Raw genomic sequence first — 22,180 nt, 5'->3', positions numbered from 1 at the left:
CGGGGTGGAGCGCAATAAGCAATGTCCTCCTGTAGCTCCACTCGAGAGAGAGAGAGAGAGAGAGAGAGAGAGAGAGAGAGAGAGAGAGAGAGAGAGAGAGAGAGAGAGAGAGAGAGAGAGAGAGAGAGAGAGAGAGAGAGAGAGAGAGAGAGAGAGAGAGAGAGAGAGAGAGAGAGAGAGAGAGAGAGAGAGAGAGAGAGAGAGAGAGAGAGAGAGAGAGAGAGAGAGAGAGAGAGAGAGAGAGAGAGAGCGAGCGAGCATAATTCAACTGGAAATGCATCCCATAACAATGAAAGGTTGCGCTGGATGAAAGCCAGTCTGCGTAACGGTGGTGTATGATCCTTTGCTGTGCCGTAGTAGACCCCCTGTGTTTACCCTCGGTTTACCCCCCAGGTGTTCAAGCGCCACAACCCTTCCACGGCGGAGGAGCAGGAGATGATGGAGAACCTGTTCGACAGCCTCTGCTCCTGCCTCATGCTGTCGGCCAATCGGGACCGCTTCCTCAAGGGGGAGGGGCTCCAGCTCATGAACCTCATGCTCAGGTGAGTCGCCGGCGCTGTGCTCCTCCCAGGGGAGAGGGAGAGCCATCGCTCAGGGACCACATCAACACTGCGTCACTCTCATTCGGCCACCTGTTTAGCTGTTCTTGCTCGTCTCTCCAGTTGTTTTCTAGTTTCCTGCCCGTCTCTCCACTTGTTTGCTAGTTTTTCTGCTAGTCTATCTCAGGTTGTCTTCTAGTCTCCTGCTAGTCTCTCTCAGGTTGTTTTCTAGTCTCCTGCTTGTCTTTCTCAGGTTGTTTGCTAGTTTCCTGCTTGTCTCTCTCCGGTTGTTTGCTAGTTTATTGCTCGTCTCTCTCCAGTCGTTTGATAGTTTCCTGCTTGCCTCTCTCAGGTTGTTTTCCAGTTTCCTGCTTGCCTCCATCAGGTTGTTTTGTAGTTTCCTGCTTGTCTCTCTCAGGTTGTTTTCCAGTTTCCTGCTTGTCTCTCTCAGGTTGTTTTCCAGTTTCCTGCTTGTCTCTCTCAGGTTGTTTTCTAGCCTCCTGCCTGTCTCTCCAGTTGTTTTCTGTTTAACGTTTGTCTCTCCGGTTGTTTGCTAGTTTCCTGCTTGTCTCTCTCAGGTTGTTTTCTAGTCTCCTGCTTGTCTCTCTCCAATTGTTCGCTAATCTCCTGTGTGTCTCCCCAGTCGTTAATAGTTTCCTTCTCGTCTTTCTCAGGTCGTTTGCTAGTTTCCTGCTTGTCTCTCTCAGGTTGTTTGCTAGTATGCTGCTTGTCTCTCTCAGGATGTTTGCTAGTTTCCTGCTTGTCTCTCTCAGGTTGTTTGCTAGTATGCTGCTTGTCTCTCTCAGGTTGTTTGCTAGTTTGCTGCTTGTCTCTTTCAGGTTATTTGACAGTTTCCTGCGTGTCTCTCCAGTCGCTAGTCTCCTGCTTGTCTCTCCAGTTGCCAGTTAGCTAGTCTTCCCCACGCTCCGTGATGCAGAACATCGCGTAGCGCTATCGGCTGGGCCGTGCCTTCCCGGGCCGCCCGATTGATCTGAAGCCAGATGACCTTAAGGGCTGATAAAGAGACGTGACGCACATGTATGAACCCCCCGGCCTCCTGCTTTGATGAGCACATCAGCAGAGGGGGAGACGCAAAGGGCGGCTCAATATCCCGCGGAAACACCACATTCTTTTCTGCACCGTCTGTGGTAGCTTTGGTAGAGTAGGATGGAGAGGAAGAGGAAGGGAGTGAGCTGTTGGGAGAGAGATTTTCTAATAAAGGTGTTGGAGGAGTGTGCTGCGCTCAACGATCTCTGGATCCCCTGCATCGATAGTTATAGACTTAAGGAAGAGGCTTTATTTCAAGTTGTTGGAGGATGGGGTGGGATCCTCGTGATGTTCAGACTGATGGAGCATGGAGACTTTTCATTGAGACTGACGTGATTATAATTAACAGCTGCTAAATAGTTTTCTTTTTTACAAAAGATCTAAAATCTAATTGTTTTCAACCGATTTTTGAGCCTGAAATTCTGACAGAAGCTATCCAAACTGAACTGCTGATGTTTGTAGCGGCTGATGTTTGTTTGTTTGTTTGTTTCGACAACTGGCAGCCAGTCATGGGTTTTAATTCATATTCGAGCACCTCATGTATGCCTGGGGTCTGAACCCATGGGGGTGTCACCGGTGTCCGCAGCCTCATCGGTCCTGTTGAGGCTTGGTTTGATTTTCCTCCTAACTCCTAACCAGTCCATGACTCTTCTCCTGCATCATACACTGTTGTAGCAAGCCCTGATAAAGCGGTCGAACACTCTGACAGCTGATTTTTTATAATTTTTTATAATTATAAACGTGTTATTATATTGTCAGCTCCACAAGGGGCTTTTTGTTTTGCTTTCTCAAAGTCAAACCACCGGTCCAATTGACGAATCAAAAAAACGATTGTCTGTTCTATAAAAATATATATACCTATAAGTGACAAAACCCCATGAATATAACACGCCATGTCAACGGATTTAGTCTCTTAGATGTGAATCCATCCAAACCCCTCTCTTCCCTCCCCGTACCCTTTTCACAAATCAACACCGAGAGATCAAATCCAGGGCTTCAAGTCCCGTCTCTGAGGCTGTCAAGACATGACAGCTGCCCGCTAACGGGCTTCTCTGTTGGACACGCAGACAAGGCTGTCTGCTGCACCCCGCTGTCGGTCTGTCTGTCTCTCGTCAAGCCCCAACACCGCCACCTGTCATTGGAGGGTGTTGTGGGAAGTAGCTGTGTTTCATACCCTGATACATGGAGGAAGAGATGCCATTAGAGGATTTTACAGACTTTTTTCTATTCCCTGTTGTTGTTTCTCAGCCAGGTTTTCTTGTTGGAGACAGGGATTTGAATTATACACTCCCTTGTTTGAGGCTGTTTTTGCAGTGAGGTTTTTGAATGGGTGTACCGATTATTATTGCGCCACATTTTGTGTGTGTGTGTGTGTGTGTGTATAGATAATAGAGCTATAAATCAATTACAGCAAATAATGACATGAAAGTTGGTTCAATATTGCAATCTTTTCCTCATCATACAGGAGGTTCTGAGAACATAACACTAAAGCCTCCTGTGTAAACCATTCAACCGTTATCATACCATCGTCTCACAGTCCTCACGGTGAAAATCTTTGTGAACATGTTCTAAGACGAGTCTGGTCTTTCTCTCCCTCCCTCCCCCCGCAGAGAGAAGAAGATGTCCAGAACAAGCGCCTTGAAGGTCCTGGACCACGGCATGACCGGACCCGAGGGGACCGATAACTGCCATAAGTTTGTCGACATTCTGGGGCTCAGAACCATCTTCCCACTCTTCATGAAGACGCCCAAGAAGATGAAGAAGGCCGGGCTGTCGGAGAAGGAACACGAAGGTCAGTCAGACACTTTCACTTTCCCTTTCTATTTCCAAGAGAAGGCCTGTGCCGTGTTCCAATACCCGTACTTCCATGAGTATACTTAAAGGAAGTACACTATCTGCACTATCCGTACTCACTTGAGTATGCTAATTTTTCAGATGTGAGTGCTGTTCCAAATCGAGTACTCTGTGGTGCACTTACCGGAAATGACGATCACGACTGCCGCCGTAGCTCCTCCCCCGCAATAAAAATCCCGCTTTGAACGGTGAACTCTTTACGCCTAGCAGCTATAAAAAGCTATAAAAACTATAAAAACTACAAAATGACTCTATTAATGCAGGCTATGTGGAAAATGCGCCGACTTTGGCTCAGCCTGGCTCCGCCTCTTCCGCTACGTAGCTAAGATGGCTGCCGTTGAGTACGGGGAGTGTCCTTCGATCCACACTTCACGATAAGCCCGTTTTGAGTACGGCATCCGGGTCCTTGAAGTATACTTCTTTTTCGCCGGATCTGAATTGGAACGTACTACGTACTCAAATTTTGACAGTACGGGTATTGGAACACGGCACTGGAGCTCTGTTAAGTGGTTTCACTTCCACTTTCATTTTTTCAAGAGAAGGCACATGTAGCTCTGTCAAACGGTTTCACTTTAACTGTCATTTTTTCAAGAGAAGGCCCATCTATCAAGTGGTTTCACTTTCAGTTCAGATTCCCATTAATTTTTAAAGAGAAGGCACCTAGGAACACAGAAGTATTTTCAATTATTTCAGTTTGGGTATTGGTTTGCCTTTAATTTTCCAAGAGAAGGCACGTGGAGCTCTGTCAAATAGTTTCACCTTCAGGTTTTGTTTGCCTTTAATTGACCAGAAGAAGGAACCCGCTGGTATGTTAAATAGTTTCAGTTTCCGTTTTAGTTTGCCTGTAATTTACCAGAAGAAGGAACACAGAGCTCTGTCAAATGGTTTCCCTTTCAGTTTTGGTTTGCCTTTAATTTACCAGCAGAAGGAACACAGAGGTCTGTCAAATTGGTTGACTCAAAGTTTACCTTTCATTTTCCAGCATAAAGAGAAATCATATTCTTTGCCCCAGGGTGCCCGTATATAACGTCCAAAGCGTATAACCTGGCCAGAGCATTGGTCACCGTTGTTTGACCGACCCCAAAACTCAGACAGCCCATAAAATCAGTCCAATCGTGTTTGATTTGTTCTGTCTGGGCTCCTGAAACTATCTTGTCTCAGGAGGAGGTGAGGGGGGGGCAAGCGATGGGGGGTTGAACAAAGGTTTCAGGACGAAAGGTTGAGTGAGAGGGAGGGTGTGAGTGAACGGGCGATGGAAGGAGTTAGGCATTGGGTGAGGAATGGGTGGGTGTTGGGGTGTCGGTGAAAGAGGGATTCGGTGTCTGAGGGATGGAGGCTGATTGCGGCTGTTGTGATGGAGTAGAGCTGCAGGATCATGACAAAAATGTTAATTGGGATTATTCTGCCCTGATATTTTCATTACGACTATTAATTGCTATTAACGGAGCTCCATCCTGGCCACTGCGTCGCGTTGCCTCATGTCATATATTAAGCGCTGGTGATTACTCAGACCTCGCATGGACCCACACGATTCTAGCGCCCGCTGTTTAATCAGAGCGCTCATTGCTTGTGTTGCAACTGTTTGCAATTAGAGTTTAACGTTACAGTCATACTAAATCGAATGTGTTTATTGAACGTATTCAATTATTTCAAATACGTAAAATAAAAAGCATTCATCATTGGGACCCTCCGCAATCATCCAACGGCAGAGGCCGGAATCGAGTTTTCCAATTAAAACGCAACGAGTTGTGCAGCCCCACGAGGGGGGGCGTGTGATTGGCCGCCGGAGGGGACAGACACGGCGGCGGATGTAGAGCAAGTGAGAGCAGCAGTGCATTCAGATCAGACGCCTCTTGTTACGCTGCAGCCAAACCCACGAATGGAGCCGATCGATCGCCGCTCCCGTACGTTTAAAAACAACACGACCCCACAGTGGCGCGTCGCACTGTGTGTATTCTAAACTTCATAAGTAACCCCCCCCGGCAGAAGCTTGATAGAAAATGAAAATTGATATGTTCTGCTCCTGTGGGTCTGGCCCGCCCGTTACCCCCTGCTGCCCCCCCCCCCCCCCCCCTCTCCTTGGTACAATCATCATAATTCACCTTTATGTCCCGGGCCCGCCGCGCCCCCGAGCGCCCCCCCACAGAGGCGGACAAAGCGGCTGCCATTTTGTTGCCGACTCACCTGTGGTGGGCCGTATTAACCCGTGACCCTCTCGAGCAGCAGGGGGGGGGAAGAGTTATGAGGTGTGTGTGTGTGTGTGTGTGTGTGTGTGTGTGTGTGTGTGTGTGTGTGTGTGTGTGTGTGTGTGTGTGTGTGTGTGTGTGTGTGTGTGTGTGTGTGTGTGTGTGTGTGTGTGTGTGTGTGTGTGTGTGTGTGTGTCGCTATGCAGATGACCTGAACCCAGTTTCACCTTATTAGCTTCCACGTTGGCATCACACGCTGGGCTGCCATGGCAACGGGACCGGCAGGTCGCCTCCGCGAGGAATCCATCCTTCAACGACCCCAAACGACTCCCTTAATTAAGGCATGTGTCCACACTCTTTCCGCTACGATGAAGGCAGGGCTGTGTGGTCTTTGGTACACACTCCCCCTGCGTTCCTGGTCGCCACACTTCGTCGTCTGTGGAATTTAAAAAAAGAAAAAAAAAAAGGTCTTTGTTCTGGTCGATGCGTAGGCGGGGGAAGGCTGTGGTGGAAAGGTTGTTGTGAGATAGGGATGTGACCCAGACATGGTGGGCGCTGGTCTGGGAACATGAGAGGGGTCATGTACCTCAACGGGGAAAACACAGTTTTCACCTGACGGTTCAGACACGTTGAGGAAGATTCTTCAGAACGGGGCTAGTGTGCATGCAGGCATCACACTCTTGTCCTTGCTTTGTTTCAGTCTGTCTTTCAGTCAGTCTGTCACTCTCTGTCTCTCTTACTCGCTCCCTCTTTTCTCCACCTATTGCTCTCTCTCTCTCTCTCTCTCTCTCTCTCTCTGTCTCTGTCTCTGTCTCTCTGTCTTCCTCTGTGGTGGGGTGGGGGACGGCCAGGGAATCCCCCTGTGAGATCAAAGCATGCATCCATTCACCGAGGTGAAACGCGTAGTGGAAATGAGAGATGACGAGAAAAGTAGTTTTTCAACAAGTTCCACAGAGTGTTCAGAACGTTCCCTCGAGGTGCTTCCTGTGATGTCACCCCCAGCCAATCTACAATGCCCGGGGTGAGAATGGGTGGCAGACGGGGGCTATATTTAGGGGCGCTGTGAGCGTTGTGTCACACAACAGATGCCAACAGACGCCTCATTTACATGCAGACTCACACCAGCCAGTCCCCGTCACTACGGGAACGAGGGCTGGTTTCCTGTGTCAGTTGTTCTGGTGTTGTGGTGTGTGATGGAGTTAAGGGCAGAAGGAGTCTCCAGTGGAGTTCAACCCTAGAGCTTCGAAGTTTTGCTGTTTGTGATTCTGTAAGCATAGTACTACAACTTGGTGCACACGCACACACGTGCGCACGCATGCTTTCGCACACACACGCTAACACAGGCAAATGCACAAGGCCCGCACAAGCAGACCTAATCACATACACAACCGAAGAAGCACTCACGCAAGCACATTCGCACACACAGATGGACGCACAGTCAAAAACACATTCACACGCACAGACGCAAACACACTCACAACCACACACATACTCACACACGCACAGGCAATCGCATCCGAACGCACACACAGACAAGAGGCACGCACACACACAGTCACAAACACATCCACGCGCACACACAGACAGAGGCACTCACACACACACAGTCACAAACACAGACGCGCACAGTGAAACGCAACCACGCGCACACACAGACGTGCACACGCACGCACGCACGCAGTCACAAACACATCCACACGCACAGCCGCCCCAGCCGTCCGCGAGCTACCCAGCGGTCGGGGCCGCGGCGGCGGGTTTGTCGGCGGATGAGTTTGATGTTAATCTGCGTCGTCATAATCACACGAGGCTAATCCCTTTATGAGCCACTTTCCCGGGGAGAGATCCGCCGCGCGATGCCCGGGTGTAGACACTCCTCTAATTAACATTTCCCTCCACGCTCCGAGGAGTCGCCGCCTTATCTGCTACACGCCACGCGCTGTTCCCCTTTCACAGCCCCCCCGCCTTTGTGCCTGTGTCACGCCGGCCCCCTGCTGGGACAGTGGTGATTGTGGAGCGTTGTGTGAGTGAAACATGGCGCCCGGGTTGAGGGGGGGGGGGAGGGAGGAGAGTCGGAAGCTGCTGTAAGTCATCAGAGCTTTAAAGAGGCGGAGGGAAAGAACCGGAGAGGATCTAGATGAATAAAATGGACTTAAAACCGACCACACCCTCCCTATGTTCCTCCCTACGTTCCTCCCTCTCTCTCCCTCCCTACGTTCCTCTCTCTCTCTCCCTCCCTACGTTCCTCCCTCACTCTCTCTCTCCCTCCCTATGTTCCTCCCTCACTCTCTCTCTCCTTCCCTACGTTTCTCCCTTCCTCCCTGCGTTCCTCCCTCTCTCTCCCTCCCTACGTTCCTCCCTCTCTCTCTCCCTCACTACGTTTCTCCCTTTCTCCCTCCCTACGTTCCTCCCTATGTTCCTCCTTCTCTCTCTCCCTCCCTACGTTTCTCCCTCCCTCCCTGCGTTCCTCCCTCCCTACGTTCCTCCCTCTCCCTCTCCCTCTCCCTCTCCCTCCCTACGTTTCTCCCTTCCTCCCTCCCTACGTTCCTCGGCGATGAGGAAGTGCTGCTGTCATGCTGTCCCTGTCATTGACAGGCACAATGGGAAGACATGCGCTGATTGGTCAGAAACGAGCCGGGGGCGGTCTTCAATCTAAAAGGCCTCTTACAAGGGCAGGCCTGGGTTCAACCACAACAGATAACCTCACTGAGCCTCCACTCACTCATAGCTGACGGATGGGGATGGCATGGCTAACGAATTACACTACAATGATGGCTCTTAATTCCTACCTACAGCACCTTCCCCTTTTGAGGTACTTTAACCCTGGACAGTTTTTAGGGGCACACATCGTAGGAATCTGACTGCTGGTTTTCTGTATATACATCCCAATCAGTCGGCTCTCTCTCTCTCTCTCTCTCTCTCTCTCTCTCTCTCTCTCTCTCTCTCTCTCTCTCTCTCTCTCTCTCTCTCTCTCTCTCTCTCTCTCTCTCTCTCTCTCTCTCTCTCTCTCTCTCTCTCTCTCTCTCTCTCTCTCTCTCTCTCTCTCTCTCTCTCTTCCCCCCCCCCCATCTCTACCTTTCCCTCGTTGACCTTGACTCCTCCTCTCTCTTCCCACCCCAGTGAGAGAGTGATGGAGAAATGTAAAAGTCCACCGTCCACAAAACACGGTGGTACGGGGCTAGAAAACCTCTAAGGATTTGTTGTCAGTTTATTACGAGCGAGGAGGCGGTTATTGTTCCTGGTTATATCCATCCGGCTTTAAGGTCTTCACGTTGCTCCGGTTATATTCGCCCGGGGACTCCGCTGCGCGCACGTCAACCCAACGCTGACGGGGAAGCAGTGAGGTCTGATCCCCCGTTCTGCTCTCAACACGTCAACACAGACCCCCCCCCCCGCCTCTCTCCCACCTCACCCCCCCCCTCTCCCCGCCGTCAGGCTCCGCCCTCAGACGGGAAGCTTTACAGACGCTCCGCTGGTGGATCGCCTCGTCCCAGTGGACGCGGCCCGAGGCCCTGACACTGACCAATCACAGCGTGGGGTCACGGAGAAGGAGGCGTCCTCTCTGGACACGAAGCGTCATGTCCATCAAATAATCGCGGTGAAGTGTCACCGAAATGCTGAGACATTGAGCAGATTGAAGAGGAGTATGTTTGTCTAGTGTTTCAGTGTGTGTCTAGTGTTTGTTTGTGTGTCTATTGTTTCTTTGTTTGCCTCTAGTGTTTCAGTGTGTGTGTCTAGTGTTTCAGTGTGTGTGTGTCTAGTGTTTCACAGTGTGTGTTTGTGCGTGTGTGTGTTTCAGTGTGTGTCTAGTGTTTCAGTGTGTGTAGTGTTTCCTTGTGTGCCTCTAGTTTTTCAGTGTGTGTGTGTCTAGTGTTTCAGTGTGTGTGTGTCTAGTGTTTCACAGTGTGTGTGTGTGTGTGTGTTTCAGTGTGTGTTTGTGTGTGTGTGTGTGTGTGTGTGTGTCTAGTGTTTCAGTGTGTGTAGTGTTTCCTTGTGTGCCTCTAGTGTTTCAGTGTGTGTGTGTCTAGTGTTTCAGTGTGTGTGTGTCGAGTGTTTCACAGTGTGTGTGTGTGTCTAGTGTTTCAGAGTGTGTGTGTCTAGTGTTTGAGTGTGTGTTTGTGTGTGTGTGTGTCTAGTGTTTCAGTGTGTGTAGTGTTTCCTTGTGTGCCTCTAGTGTTTCAGTGTGTGTCTAGTCTTTCGTAGCGTACATCTAGTGTGTGTGAGTGTGTGTATGTGTCTAATGTTTGTGTGGGTGTCTATTGTTCCATTGTGAATGTGCATGTTTGTGTTTGTGTGTGTGTGTGTGTGTGTGTGTGAGTGTGTGCGTGCCAGATGTTGCAGCCAGTGTCTTGTGGGTAACGATGCTGCATCACCCAGGGGACCCTCGGGAACAGAGCGGTGCTCCTGATTCTCTCACAGTTGTCGCCTAGCAACAACCAAGCCTCACCAAGAGATTATTGACCCCTGTTGATGAGGTCCAATTACACTCCTTTTCCCACCTCTCTACCTCTATCACTCCCTCTCTCTCTATCACTCTCTCTCTGTGTTCGCTGTTCTGTAGTGGTTCTCTCCCTCCTCTCCAGAGTGTATTGTTTAGTCGATTTCTCCTCTCAAAGCCTGAGCAGTTCTCAACTGACAAGCTTGATTGGTCGCCCGGAGGGACGGGCGGGCCCTGCAGTTAATTCAGCCAATCATCTCGCGGCGCTTGCCTTTACAACTAATGCGTGCACAGCCATTATTACCTTGTTAAAACGTCAGTGCAGCTCAGGGCACCATGGTTACCGTAAAGGTAATACGGTCTGCTAATAGAGGTCCATAAAATAATACACATTTATTCACTTGTCTTGCTCGTTTCCACGGCTCCTCTCGTCATGTTGATGAATAGTTCAGACTGGCCATTAAGGGGGCTGCGAGGGGCATCTTGCTCAAAGATGCCCGCAGGTGGAGTGTAGGCATGCAGGTTCCCCTGGGAGTCAAGACACCGTCACCCCTCCACTCTCCTGCCCCCCAACTCTCAGCTATTGTTTGTTCACCAAGCCCTCCCACCCAGGTGCTGATCAGTCTATTTTGAAGCATGGCACTGATGAGCGCTCCACTCTGTTAGGTCTTGGGGCAGCTCGACTATGGGGAAAATTATAATCACGATTATTTGGGTCAATATTGAAATCACGATTATTCAAACGATACATTTTTTATTTTATGATTTATACAACAAACATATAGAAAACAGTTAGGCATATGCACAAATTAGACAACATACTACATTTGACATAAACACAACTAAGACAACATACACCAATAAGACATAAACGCAAATAAGACAACATTTGACTTTAAACAGTTACACATACACAAATGAGACAACACCCCCCCCACACACACACGCACAGGTCTTGCCCCCCCCACCTAGAGAAAATCAGTCATCTGAACAGCTCGGTAGAGTTGTTAAGTCTGAGTCAGAAATGTAGGATAACGGATGAAAAAGAAGCCGAAGAAGGAAAGTAAATCATGGCTACTCCCCCAACATACTAACGACAAAATGGCCACAATTATTTTTGGGTATGAAAACATGTTGTATTTATTCAGCATGTCTCTCAGATTATTTTTTAGTAACTGAGAACTTTGACATTTTAAGCAATTCATTTTAAGCCTTTAAGCAATACAAAAATCGTACACAAAATGGTCAAAAAGAAAATGTTCCAATCTAAAATGATACTCAGATAGGTATCCAGCTGTCCTGCCCTTTTATGTTGACTTGATTATGTTAATTTTGTGATAGTTTGATGCTAAAATTGTAATCGCGACTCAAATTCGATTAATCGCCGAGCCCTATTAGGACTGACTGACGTCTGCATCGGTGTGTCTCGGACTCCGGCCTGCGTCACGGCCCTGCCGAACACAACTCCCAGGCACCTCTGTTTGTCTGGGCTGTTTGTCTCCTGCCTCCCCCCCGTCCGCCCCCCCGTCCGGCCCCAGGTGCTGTGGCATTCAGATGTCATTCACCAGGGCTCTGGCTCAGGGGTTGACACTAAGGTTTCAAAAGCACTTGCCCATCGGGCAAGTACAGGTCAGGTTCAACTTGCCCGAATGTAATGTTCACTTGCCCAAATTATAATCAGAATCGTGAACGGGCCTCTTTTTGCCAGGCACCCGGCCTGGTTTTGGGGGGGCTCAGAAAAATTCTCCTAGCTCAGACTGAAGCTGAATGTTAGCTTCAGCACATAAAAAATAACAAACTTCTCTTTGTTTACTTATTTATCGAGCGCTCACATCGTGCCATGAAGTGATTTCAGTCCACCGTTCCAACCTATTAAAGCTATCGCCAAGTTATATGTAGACCTGCATGATTTTATGCAAATGTACATGACTAAATGTCAGAGGTAGTAGCAAAGATATGTCTTTTTAACTTTTAAGTTTCTTGTAGCTCTAACTGAATAATCACAATCGCGTTTCTAGTAGGGTTGTCAGTCACGATACTGGATTTTCTAACTTCAATACTATTCCTGGAAAAAGATCGATATTCTATACCATTTTTGATATCAGGGGAAAAGTTTTGTTCAGGAAAGAACATAACAAAAGTAAATAGATTATATCTCAACAACTGCAAGGGCGATAATGTCATCTTTGGGCCAAAAGAAAGATTGTTGTGCAAGTGAAATATTCAATGGGGATAATACTTGGTTAAAGTGAATAAACCATGGAACACAGCATAAGTGGAAGATAACATTTCCACCTGAAATAATTATCAGTATCAGTTGGTCGTTATCAGTTGGGAGCGCTGTCTTACTATGAGACACAAATAAAGGTAGATATCTTACAATTTTGACACTTGACACCTCTATTTAAAGTTCAGGGCAATTGAATGCACCAAGCCAAACACTCGCAAATAAATATATGGCCACTAGATTGCCCTGAAGAATGTTTTCTGATTGAAGGCAATTTACCTATTTCCTAAGAAACCTTCTCTTATTCATTGATTGAAAACACCATGTTAAGTTGCAAAATTTGGCCCAGATACTGGATAATCTGTTTATGGTGGTTTTATTAGATCAGAATCAACTTTGTGGACAAAAATCACAAAGGTAATACTTCATTTTTGGTTGTTAAAAGAAAAGGGGACGTTTCTTCTTAAGTTGTTATTTGCGAGTTTTAGTCACAGAATGATATGGTTTGGACTGTTGGAATAAGTGGAGGCTCAGCTTTCATGTAATATATAGTTTGTGAGGGTCCAATTTCGTGAAAAAGATCGCTATTGCTGTGTGCATGTGCACAGTTATGAAACCCAAAACCGTGTTCTTGACTTTCCTTGATAATTTGCCTCAATCCAAAGTACTTCCAAACTGCACTCCTCCATCACTACTCCATTTAACTTCTACCTAAACCGTTCGCGGAGGTGCTGCACTTGAGATGCTAGCTGTGTTGGCTAACCTTTAGCGAATCACTGCCAGAGACCGCACTGCGAGTGAGTGACAGAAGGCGGGGCTATATTCGCACTGAAGCGATGCGTGTCTGTTAACTCGCTTTTCCGAGAGAAGAGAAGACAGCGCGCTGATCAATTGCAAATACTTCTATTTTGTGTGGTTTTGAGGAACAAAAGGTTGTTCTGCCGTTTCTAAAAACATTTGAATAAATAGCTTTTATATTAACATCCACCCAAAATCCACTTGCCCGTTCGGGCAACCAGAAAAAATCTCAACTTGCCCAAACATTTTTTTTACTTGCCCCGGGCAAGCGGGCAACCGTTAGTGTCAACCCCTGCCTCTGAGAAGACGTCTGCGGCCTGTGGAACTGGAGCAGCTCCAAAATGTCACTTCCAGAAGGAGTGTTGCACCCTGTACCTCTCGGACCCGGTACCTCTCGGACCCGGTACCTCTCGGACCCGGTACCTCTCGGACCCGGTACCTCTCGGACCCGGTACCTCTGAGACCCGGTACCTCTGAGACCCGGTACCTCTGAGACCCGGTACCTCTCGGACCCGGTACCTCTCGGACCCGGTTCCTCTCGGACCCGGTTCCTTATGATTGTGCGTGGAGGCCCAGGAGGGGGCAGCCCTGGCCGGGTGAGTTCTGAGTGTTCACGGCCCGTGTCCTCTTGTGGTCCTGCAGAGCACGTGAGCTCCATCATCTCGTCCATGCTGAGGAACCTGAAGGCCCAGCAGAGGAGCCGGCTGCTCAGCAAGTTCACCGAGAACGACTGTGAGAAGGTGGGCTCATGCTACCGCCCGCACGCTACCGCACACACGCTACCGCCCACACGCTACCGCCCACACGCTACCGCCCACACGCTACCAAACATGCTACCGCACACATGCTACCGCACACATGCTACCGCACACACGCTACCGCACACACTACCGCCCACACGCTACCGCACACACGCTACCACCCACACGCTACCAAACACACGCTACCGCACACACGCTACCAAACATGCTACCGCACACACGCTACCGCACACATGCTACCCCACACACGCTACCACACATGCGCACACACCGATGCACACTCGAGCGCACCAGGTGCTCATTTGCACACAAACGACTTCAGCCACACATGGATCCCACCCACACGCATGCTAAGACGAGCACACGCATTCCTCTTTCACACCTTCGCCGTGGACGTGGTGTGTGAGTGAGGGAGAGGTGAGAGACGGTAGGAGATGGAGTTAAGAACAAAGCAGGTCCCCGACGTGGTGCTCCGCTCTGATCATGTGACGCCCTCATAGAGCAGCATGGTGGCTGATGGGACGCTAACGTAGCGTTGGAGGCGCCGTGAAGAGCGGAGCTGTTGTTTAGTATGTGGAGCACAGCGGGCTGGCAGTCACCTCCTCCCCTGGTGTGTGTGTGTGTGTGTGTGTGTGCGTGAAGACTACACAATCTGCTCTGTCCCTGTTGTCTTCATTTGAAGCGTATCTATTTTTAATTTAGCCTCTCTTCGTCCCTTTCTGTCTGTCTATGCGTCTATCTCTCTTTCTCTGTCTCTGTCTCTGTCTCTGTCTCCCTCTCCCTCTCCCTCTCCCTCTCCCTCCCCCTCTGTCTGTGTCTCTGTCTCTCCCTCTCTCTTTGTCTCTCTGTCTCTCTCTCCCTCCCTCTCTCTCCCCCCAGGTGGACAGGCTGATGGAGCTCCACTTTACCTACCTCGAGGCGGTCCAGCAGGCTGACAAGAGGATCGAGGGCGAGAAACACGTACGCATCTAAAAATAATCCCATTAATATTAATCATACTGCTGCTCCTCAGAGGACCTGTCTGTCCTCGCCTGGACACAGACAGACAGGCAGGCAGACACACCACCACTGCTGCTGCTAGTCACCGGACCTGTCTGTCCTGCCCAAGAGGGAGGCAGGCCGACAGGCAGACAGACAGAAATATCGCTGCTGCTGCTGCTACACACAGGACCCGTCTGTCCTGCCCTTGAGGCAGACAGACATGTAGACAGGGAGGCAGACATACCACAGGTCTTTTGCTGCGACTCAAAACACCTGTCTGTCCTCCCCTGGAGGTGGACCGACAGGTAGACGGGGAGGCAGGGAGACAGACCGACAGGCAGACTGTTGCAGGAGCAAAACTGATAGAATACCGGGGTTCATGATGGCTCTCTGAAAAAGAGAGAAAGGCAGTTGGAGGGAGGGAGGGAGGGCTGTTCATGGAGGGAGGGGGAGAGAAAAAGCAAGAAAGGGGGGAGGGCAAAAGATGGAGGAAGAAAAGGAGAGAGCAGGAGATAGAGGGAGGGAGGGTAGCGGGAGATAGTGGGGGTCGACTCGGAGGGGCGAGGGAGAGAGGGAGAGGGAGATGGAGAACGAGAGAGGGAGGAAGAGAAAAATGAGAGGGCTGAATATTTAGTGTGTAAATGAAGAGGAGAAGGGAGCGATGGACGTGGATGAAACCAGATTACCTCCGAAAGAAGAGAGGTCTGGGGGAGGGGGGGAGGAGAGAGGGAGGCATCCAGATCTCTATCACACAGTGGCACTAGATAAATTCCTCAGACGGCTACTGTGGCGAGAACGCCAAGAAAAGGCCAGCAGGACAGCTTGACATTCTCATTCTCTCTCTCTCTCGCTCTCGCTCTCTCTCGCTCTCTCTCGCTAACCCCCCTTCTCTGTCTCTCTGTCCCTCCCCCGTTATCTGGGTGCTCAGAGGGAGGATGTGTGCGCTAGTGATAAGGTAGTGATAAGCCGTACAGGAAACATAAAGGGCTAACACTGTCCTCCGCCGGCGGCCATCTTGGAGCAGCAGAGTCCGTTGGGGCTCCGGCTGAGCCCAGCGACCGTCCCCCATCGCCTCCATTAGGGACCCCAGTCTCCGGAACCAATATCACTGATAATATGTTCCACTTAAAAAACCGTACAATGGTTGCTCGTGACGCTGGCTAACGAATATAAAGGGAGGAAATTACGTAAAAGAGTAATTGTTTTAACCGTGTTTGATGCGTGATTGTAATGGTTTAGGGTGGAGGAGTTTGGCTGGGTTACAACGAGAGCCCAACCGACGCTTCACTTTAGGGGACTGAATAAATATCAACCAATATTCACGGTATAGATATATCTGCCGTTATTCAGTATATACAGGTGCTGGTCAAATTATTAGAATATCATGAAAAAGTTGATTTATTTCAGTAATTATATTCAGAACGTGAAACTTACATATTATATCAATTCATTACACACAGAGTGATATATTTGAAATGTTTATTTCTTTTAATTTGGATGATTAGTACTGACAATTACTGAAAATCCCAAATTCAGTATCTCAGAAAATTAGAATATTAGTTACGACTAGTACAAAAAATGATTTTTTAGAAATGTGGGCCAACTGAAAAGTATGAACATGGAAAGTTTCAGCATGTATGGCAATCAATACTTAGTTGCAGCTCCTTTTGCCTGAATTGCTGCAGCAATACGACGTGGCATGGAGTCGACCAGTCTGTTGCACTCCTCAGGTGTTATGAGAGCCCAGGTTGCTTTAATAGTGGCCTTCAGCTCTTCAGCATTGTTGGGTCTGGCATCTCGCATCTTCCGCTTCACAATACCCCATAGGTTTTCTATGGGGTTAAGGTCAGGTGAGTTTGCAGGCCAATCAAGAAGAGGGATACCATGGTCCTTAAACCAGGTACTGGTAGATTTGGCACTGTGTGCAGGTGCCAAGTCATGTTGGAAAATGAAATCGTCACCTCCATAAAGTTGGTCCGCGGCAGGCAGCATAAAGTGTTCTAAAACTTCCTGGTAGACTGCTGCATTGACCCTGGACCTCAGGAAACACAGTGGACCAACAGCAGCAGATGACATGGCACCCCAGACCATTACTGACTGTGGAAATTTTACACTGGACTTCAGGCAACGTGGATTCTGTGCCTCTCCTGTCTTCCTCCAGACTCTGGGACCTTGATTTCCAAAGGAGATACAAAATTTACTTTCATCTGAAAACATAACTTTGGACCACTCAGCAGCAGTCCAGTCCTTTTTGTCTTGAGCCCAGGCGAGACGCTTTTGACGTTGTCTCTTATTCAAGAGTGGCTTTACACGAGGAATGCGACAGCTGAAGCCCATATCTTGCATACGTCGGTGTGTGGTGCTTCTTGAAGCACTGACTCCAGCTACAGTCCACTCTTTGTGGATCTCCCCCACATTTTTGAATCGGTTTTGTTTGACAATCCTCTCCAGGGCGCGTTTATCCCTCTTGCTTGTACACTCTTTTCTACCACATCTTTTTCTTCCCTTCGCCTCTCTATTAATGTGCTTGGACACAGAGCTCTGGGAACATCCAACCTCTTTGGCAATGACCTTTTGTGTCTTGCCCTCCTTCTTTAAAGTATCAATGGTCATCTTTTGGACAGTTGTCAAGTCAGCAGTCTTCCCCATGATTGTGTGTCATACAGAATCAAAACGAGAGACCATTTAAAGGCTTTTCCAGGTGTTTTGAGTTAGTTAGCTAATTAGAGTGTGGCACCAGGTGTCTTCAATATCTGACCTTTTCACCATATTCTAATTTTCTGAGATGTTGAATTTAGGGTTTTCATTGGTTGTCAGCTATAATCATCTTCTTTTTGGCAAAAAACACTTATAATGTATCAGTCTGTTTGGAATGAATGTATACATTCTACAGGTTTGACTTTCTAAATGGAATTAATGAAATAAATCAACTTTTTCATGATATTCTAATAATATGACCAGCACCTGTATATATCGTGGTATCCTGGGGTAGGTTCAGCTCCTGGTGTTTCGGTTCTAACCCTCCAGCAATGCTTTAAAACCATGAGCTAAAGGAACCAATGGCATGCAGTATGGGGAGGAGCTACTGACCTGTAGGGGGAGGAGCTACTGACCTGTAGGGGGAGGAGCTACTGACCTGTAGGGGGAGGAGCTACTGACCTGTAGGGGGAGGAGCTATTGACCTGTAGGGGGAGGAGCCATTGACCTGTAGGGGGAGGCGCCACTGACCTGTAGGGGGAGGCGCTACTGACCTGTAGGGGGAGGAGCTACTGACCTGTAGGGGGAGGGGCTACTGACCTTCACACAGAACAGGATGTGAACCTATTACTGTGCGTTCACACCAAAAGCTGTAAAGCGTTTTGAGTGATGAACGCCCATTCACTATCTATTAGACATGAGTGATAAAGTGATTGGAGCGATAAAACGCTTGAGCGATAGCTTTAAAGCTGTAAAGCTGTAAGTGAGAGTTGAAAACAGCTCAACTCTATGCAAATGAGCTAGTAGCGTTTCGGCTGTAAATGGCCGCCAGCCAATCAGAATGTAGATGTCTCTCGTCGGCATGGGTCCCAGTAAACATACGCGAGAAAACGCAAGGGCAATATGAGCTGTAAATATTTTGGACAGCGTTGTGTTTTGAGCTATTTGGCGATTTTGCATATTTTACAGCTTTGGGTGTGAACGTACAGTTGGTGTTGGGAGTGTTTACGTGGATGCGCTCGGTTAACGGGGTGAAACTATGCCACCTGCTGTGAGTGTGATTAGCCCGTAGAGGCTGTTTGAAACTGCCTTTTATCCAGCATATGTCTAGGTGGACAAGCCCACTTGTGATGTCACAAAAACACAGGAAAAGGCGGTTTTTCAAACAGCTCGTGAACGCTTATCACACTCACACCTGGTGGCATAATATCAACCCTTTTAGAGAGTGAAAGCATTTGGTGGTTCAAGCACCACAGTAGAGGATTCACAAAGAGCTGATTACATTTATAAATCGACAACATTCCTACATTTTTCTACATCCCGTGCTTATGTGCAGACATGTACGTTACCCTTGTATGTGACAGGCCAATGTGGTCGAATGCAAACCGGTCACTGCAGACACATGCTGCTGTCCCGGGAGTTCTGGAGCAGTTTGTATTGGGATAGTAGGCTGTTGTTCTGTGGTCTTGTCGGTCCCAGTGAACCACTGCCCTACATGAGGCCTTTGTTGCCCTCGGCTGGTGGGGGTTCTGATGGACTGTTTGGGCCTCTTGCTACTATACGTTTTGTTTAATAGGATGATAGCTATGTCAGCCTTCTGCCTGTAGCCCATGTTAGGTCAGTCTCTCACCCTCTATCACCCTGTTTGTCCCCATCTCTCTAAACCCACTCTGTCTCTCTCTCTCTTCCTCGGTCTGTCTCACTCCTTTACCCTCTCTCACTCCGTCTGTTTCTGTCTCTATCTCTGACTCTGTCTCTGTCTCTCTCTTTGTCTCTCTGTCGGTCTCTCTGTCACTCTCTGTCTCTCTCTGTAGCCTCCTCTCTAACGTTTTCCCCTCTTGTTGTGATTTGGGCCGTCTCTCTCTCTCTATGTATGTATCCTGTTCTCTCTCGCCCGCTCCCTCTCCCTCATTTTCTGCTGTGGTTAAAGGTGTTAGAAGGGCTCCGAACCAAAATGTTTTTCAACTGCAACATCCACAGATTTCTCATGAGGATAGCAGAGGAGAGCTGTCCCTGCGCCCTCTCCTCCACCCAGCTCTCTCCTCTCTTGATCTCTCTCTCGCTCCCTCCCTTCCTCTCTCTAGTCTGTGGAACCAATCTTAATAAGCAGCTTATTTTTTCTCCCACCTTGGCACATCTCTCTCTTTCTCTCTCTCCGCTCATTCTCTCTCTCCAAATTTTAACTACACTTCCTTTCATGAAGTCGTATGTGTCTGTGTGTGTGTGTTTGTGTGTTTTGCTGTTTTTATGTGTCTGTGTGCGTGTGGCTGTTTTTTGCGTGTGTGTGTGCGTCCCTCTGTCCGTGCGTGTGTGTGTGTATACCTCTGTGTGTGGGTCTGTTTACACCTCTTGCCTCCCTTTTTTCTAATAGTTCCTCACATCCTCCCCGTTCTCCTTCGTCTCTCCTCCTCTCTTCCACCTCCCTCTGCCTCCCCTCCCTTCTCGGCATCTTCCTCTTCCTCCTTCTCTACCTTTTCCTTTCCCTCCTCTTTCCAAATCCCCGCCTCCTCCCTCTCCCCCCCTCCCTCCTCCCTTCCTTCTCTCCATCTATATCCTCCCCCCTCCTCCTCCTCCGCCTCCCCTACCTTCTCTCAATCTATCTCCTCCTCCTCCCTCCCTCTTCCTCTTCCTCTCCCCCCACCTCCTCCCCTTCCTTCTCTCCATCTATCTCCCCCCCCCTCCTCCTCCCCTTCCTTCTCTCCTTCTATCTTCCCCACCTCCCTCCCTCTTCCTCTTCCTCTCCCTCCTCCCCCTCTCTGAGGGGCTGTCATAACCAGCCTCTAACTAGCCGCTGAATTGACTCCCTGACAAGTAATTACTCCGGCTGTCCGCTGCATCTCCTGCTGCGTCTCCTGCTGCTGGCCCCCTGTCCATCCCTGGCTCCTCCGCTGTGGGGGGGGGGGCGGGCGGCAGGTGTTAGGGTGGGGTGTGTGTAGGGTGTTGGCGAGGACGGAGGACTGGGCCGCGGGGGCCCCAGCTGTGTTGTGACGGTTGTGGCGTTGTTTTTAGCGGGAATCCCTCTTCAGCAAAAGCCGTGCACGCTAAACATTGGGGAAAGAGCGTGTGTGTGTGTGTGCGTGTGTGTGTGTGCGTGTGCGTGTCCTTGTCGTCGGCTTATGCTTTCAAGGAGGCTAGCCAAGCATCAAGTCTGCTAAGCTTTGATGCTTTGCCAGCCTCACACACACACACACACACACACACACACACACACACACACACACACACACACACACACACACACACACACCCCCCCCCCCTCCTGTAAACCCTGCATTGCCAACCCCCTCCTCCTCCTCCTCCTCCGAAGAGGTGTCAGAGGAAGTTTTAAGGAGTTTAACTGAACGATCAAGACGCCTCTGCCTGTTCCCTTCAGTGTGTGTGTGTGTGTGTGCGTGTGTGCGTGCACTGAGGGACCAAGGTGCCAGGCTTTATTTATTACCTTGAGAGATGAATAAATCAGACAAAGACCTGTGTCGGCCCGGCTCCCCTGCCGCTGAAGTTTTAACATGCTGCAACTTTAATGAGAACGCACACAAACGCACACACACACTCCGTCTCTCTCTACACACAAACACACACAGACCCACAGAGGGTTTAGCCAAACTTGCTGACAAAGAGAGAAACGGCTTTAATTCTGCATCCTAGACTCCCATCGGACAGACACACACACACACTCCCAAGATTTAATAATACACTAACGCACATCAAACCTGCACATGAAAACACACATCCAACCACACACACGTAGGTTTACACTACAGAAACACAAAGAACCCAGGCACACACACAAATACAGAATGCACACAGAATACAAACACACACACACACAGAATGCACACACACGCACACACGCACACAGACACACAGACACAGAGACACAGAGAATGCAGTGTGGCAGAAATGCGTTTCAGGGAGAGCAGAATCGCAGCCTATTACGTGAGCGTAGCGGCTGGGGGTCTGCTCTCACTGGGGACTGCTGTGAGATACCCCTCCTGCTCCTCATCCTCCTCTTCCTCCTGCACCTCCTCTTCCTCCTGCTCCTCCTGCAAATCCTCTTCCTTTTGCTCCTCCTACACCTCTCCCTTCCTCCTGCCCCTCCTCTTCCTTCTGCCCCTCCTCTTCCTCCTCCTGCCCCTCCTCTTCCTTCTGCCCCTCCTCTTCCTCCCTCACCTCCTCTTCCTTCTGCCCCTCTTCCTCCTGCACCTCCTCTTCCTCTTGCACCTCCTCTTCCTCCTCCTCTTCCTCCTCTCCTTCTGGTCGCTCGGAGGTCGTCCGATTCTTTTGTGAACCTGTGGTCGACAAACCTTCCTCATCCTCTTCCTCGTTATCCTCCTCTCCCGCCTCCTCTTCCTCTATTGTCTGATGAGGTGCTCCTCCCTCCCCGGTCTGATCCGGTCGTCGGTAGAGACTGGATAGGGTTCTGATGGGGAAGGATCTGGTGACATTTTGTCTCGCTGTGATCTAACCAGAACAGACCAGAGACTCTTTCCTGTTTCTTTAGTCCTTTTACTTTAGATGTTTCCTCAGCGTATTGATATATTACGATATATGTGTAAGTGTAATTGATCTGATCGAAGATAAGGCTGCGTGCCCAGCCCGTACTTTGTCTCTGAGATTAAATCGTGTGCGTGGGTAAATGTCTCTCGTGCTGGCCT

The 22,180-nt window shown here is 49.3% G+C and overlaps 1 protein-coding gene across 1 annotated transcript in view; it reads left to right on the top strand.

The window, feature by feature from the left end:
- ctnnbl1 (catenin, beta like 1) overlaps nt 1-22,180 on the top strand; it is a 36,587-nt gene that overhangs the window by 8,822 nt on the left and 5,585 nt on the right. Inside the window, exons 10-13 of the mRNA XM_030366476.1 lie at nt 394-542; nt 3,197-3,378; nt 13,729-13,826; nt 14,727-14,807. Of these exons, the coding sequence (XP_030222336.1) occupies nt 394-542; nt 3,197-3,378; nt 13,729-13,826; nt 14,727-14,807 (510 nt within the window). The remainder of the gene's footprint in view (nt 1-393; nt 543-3,196; nt 3,379-13,728; nt 13,827-14,726; nt 14,808-22,180) is intronic.

Source organism: Gadus morhua, chromosome 1 (genome assembly GCF_902167405.1).
Source record: "Gadus morhua chromosome 1, gadMor3.0, whole genome shotgun sequence".
NCBI lineage: Eukaryota > Metazoa > Chordata > Actinopteri > Gadiformes > Gadidae > Gadus > Gadus morhua.
The sequence above is the reverse complement of the archived record's forward strand: the minus strand, read 5'-3'. Positions and strand labels throughout refer to the sequence as shown.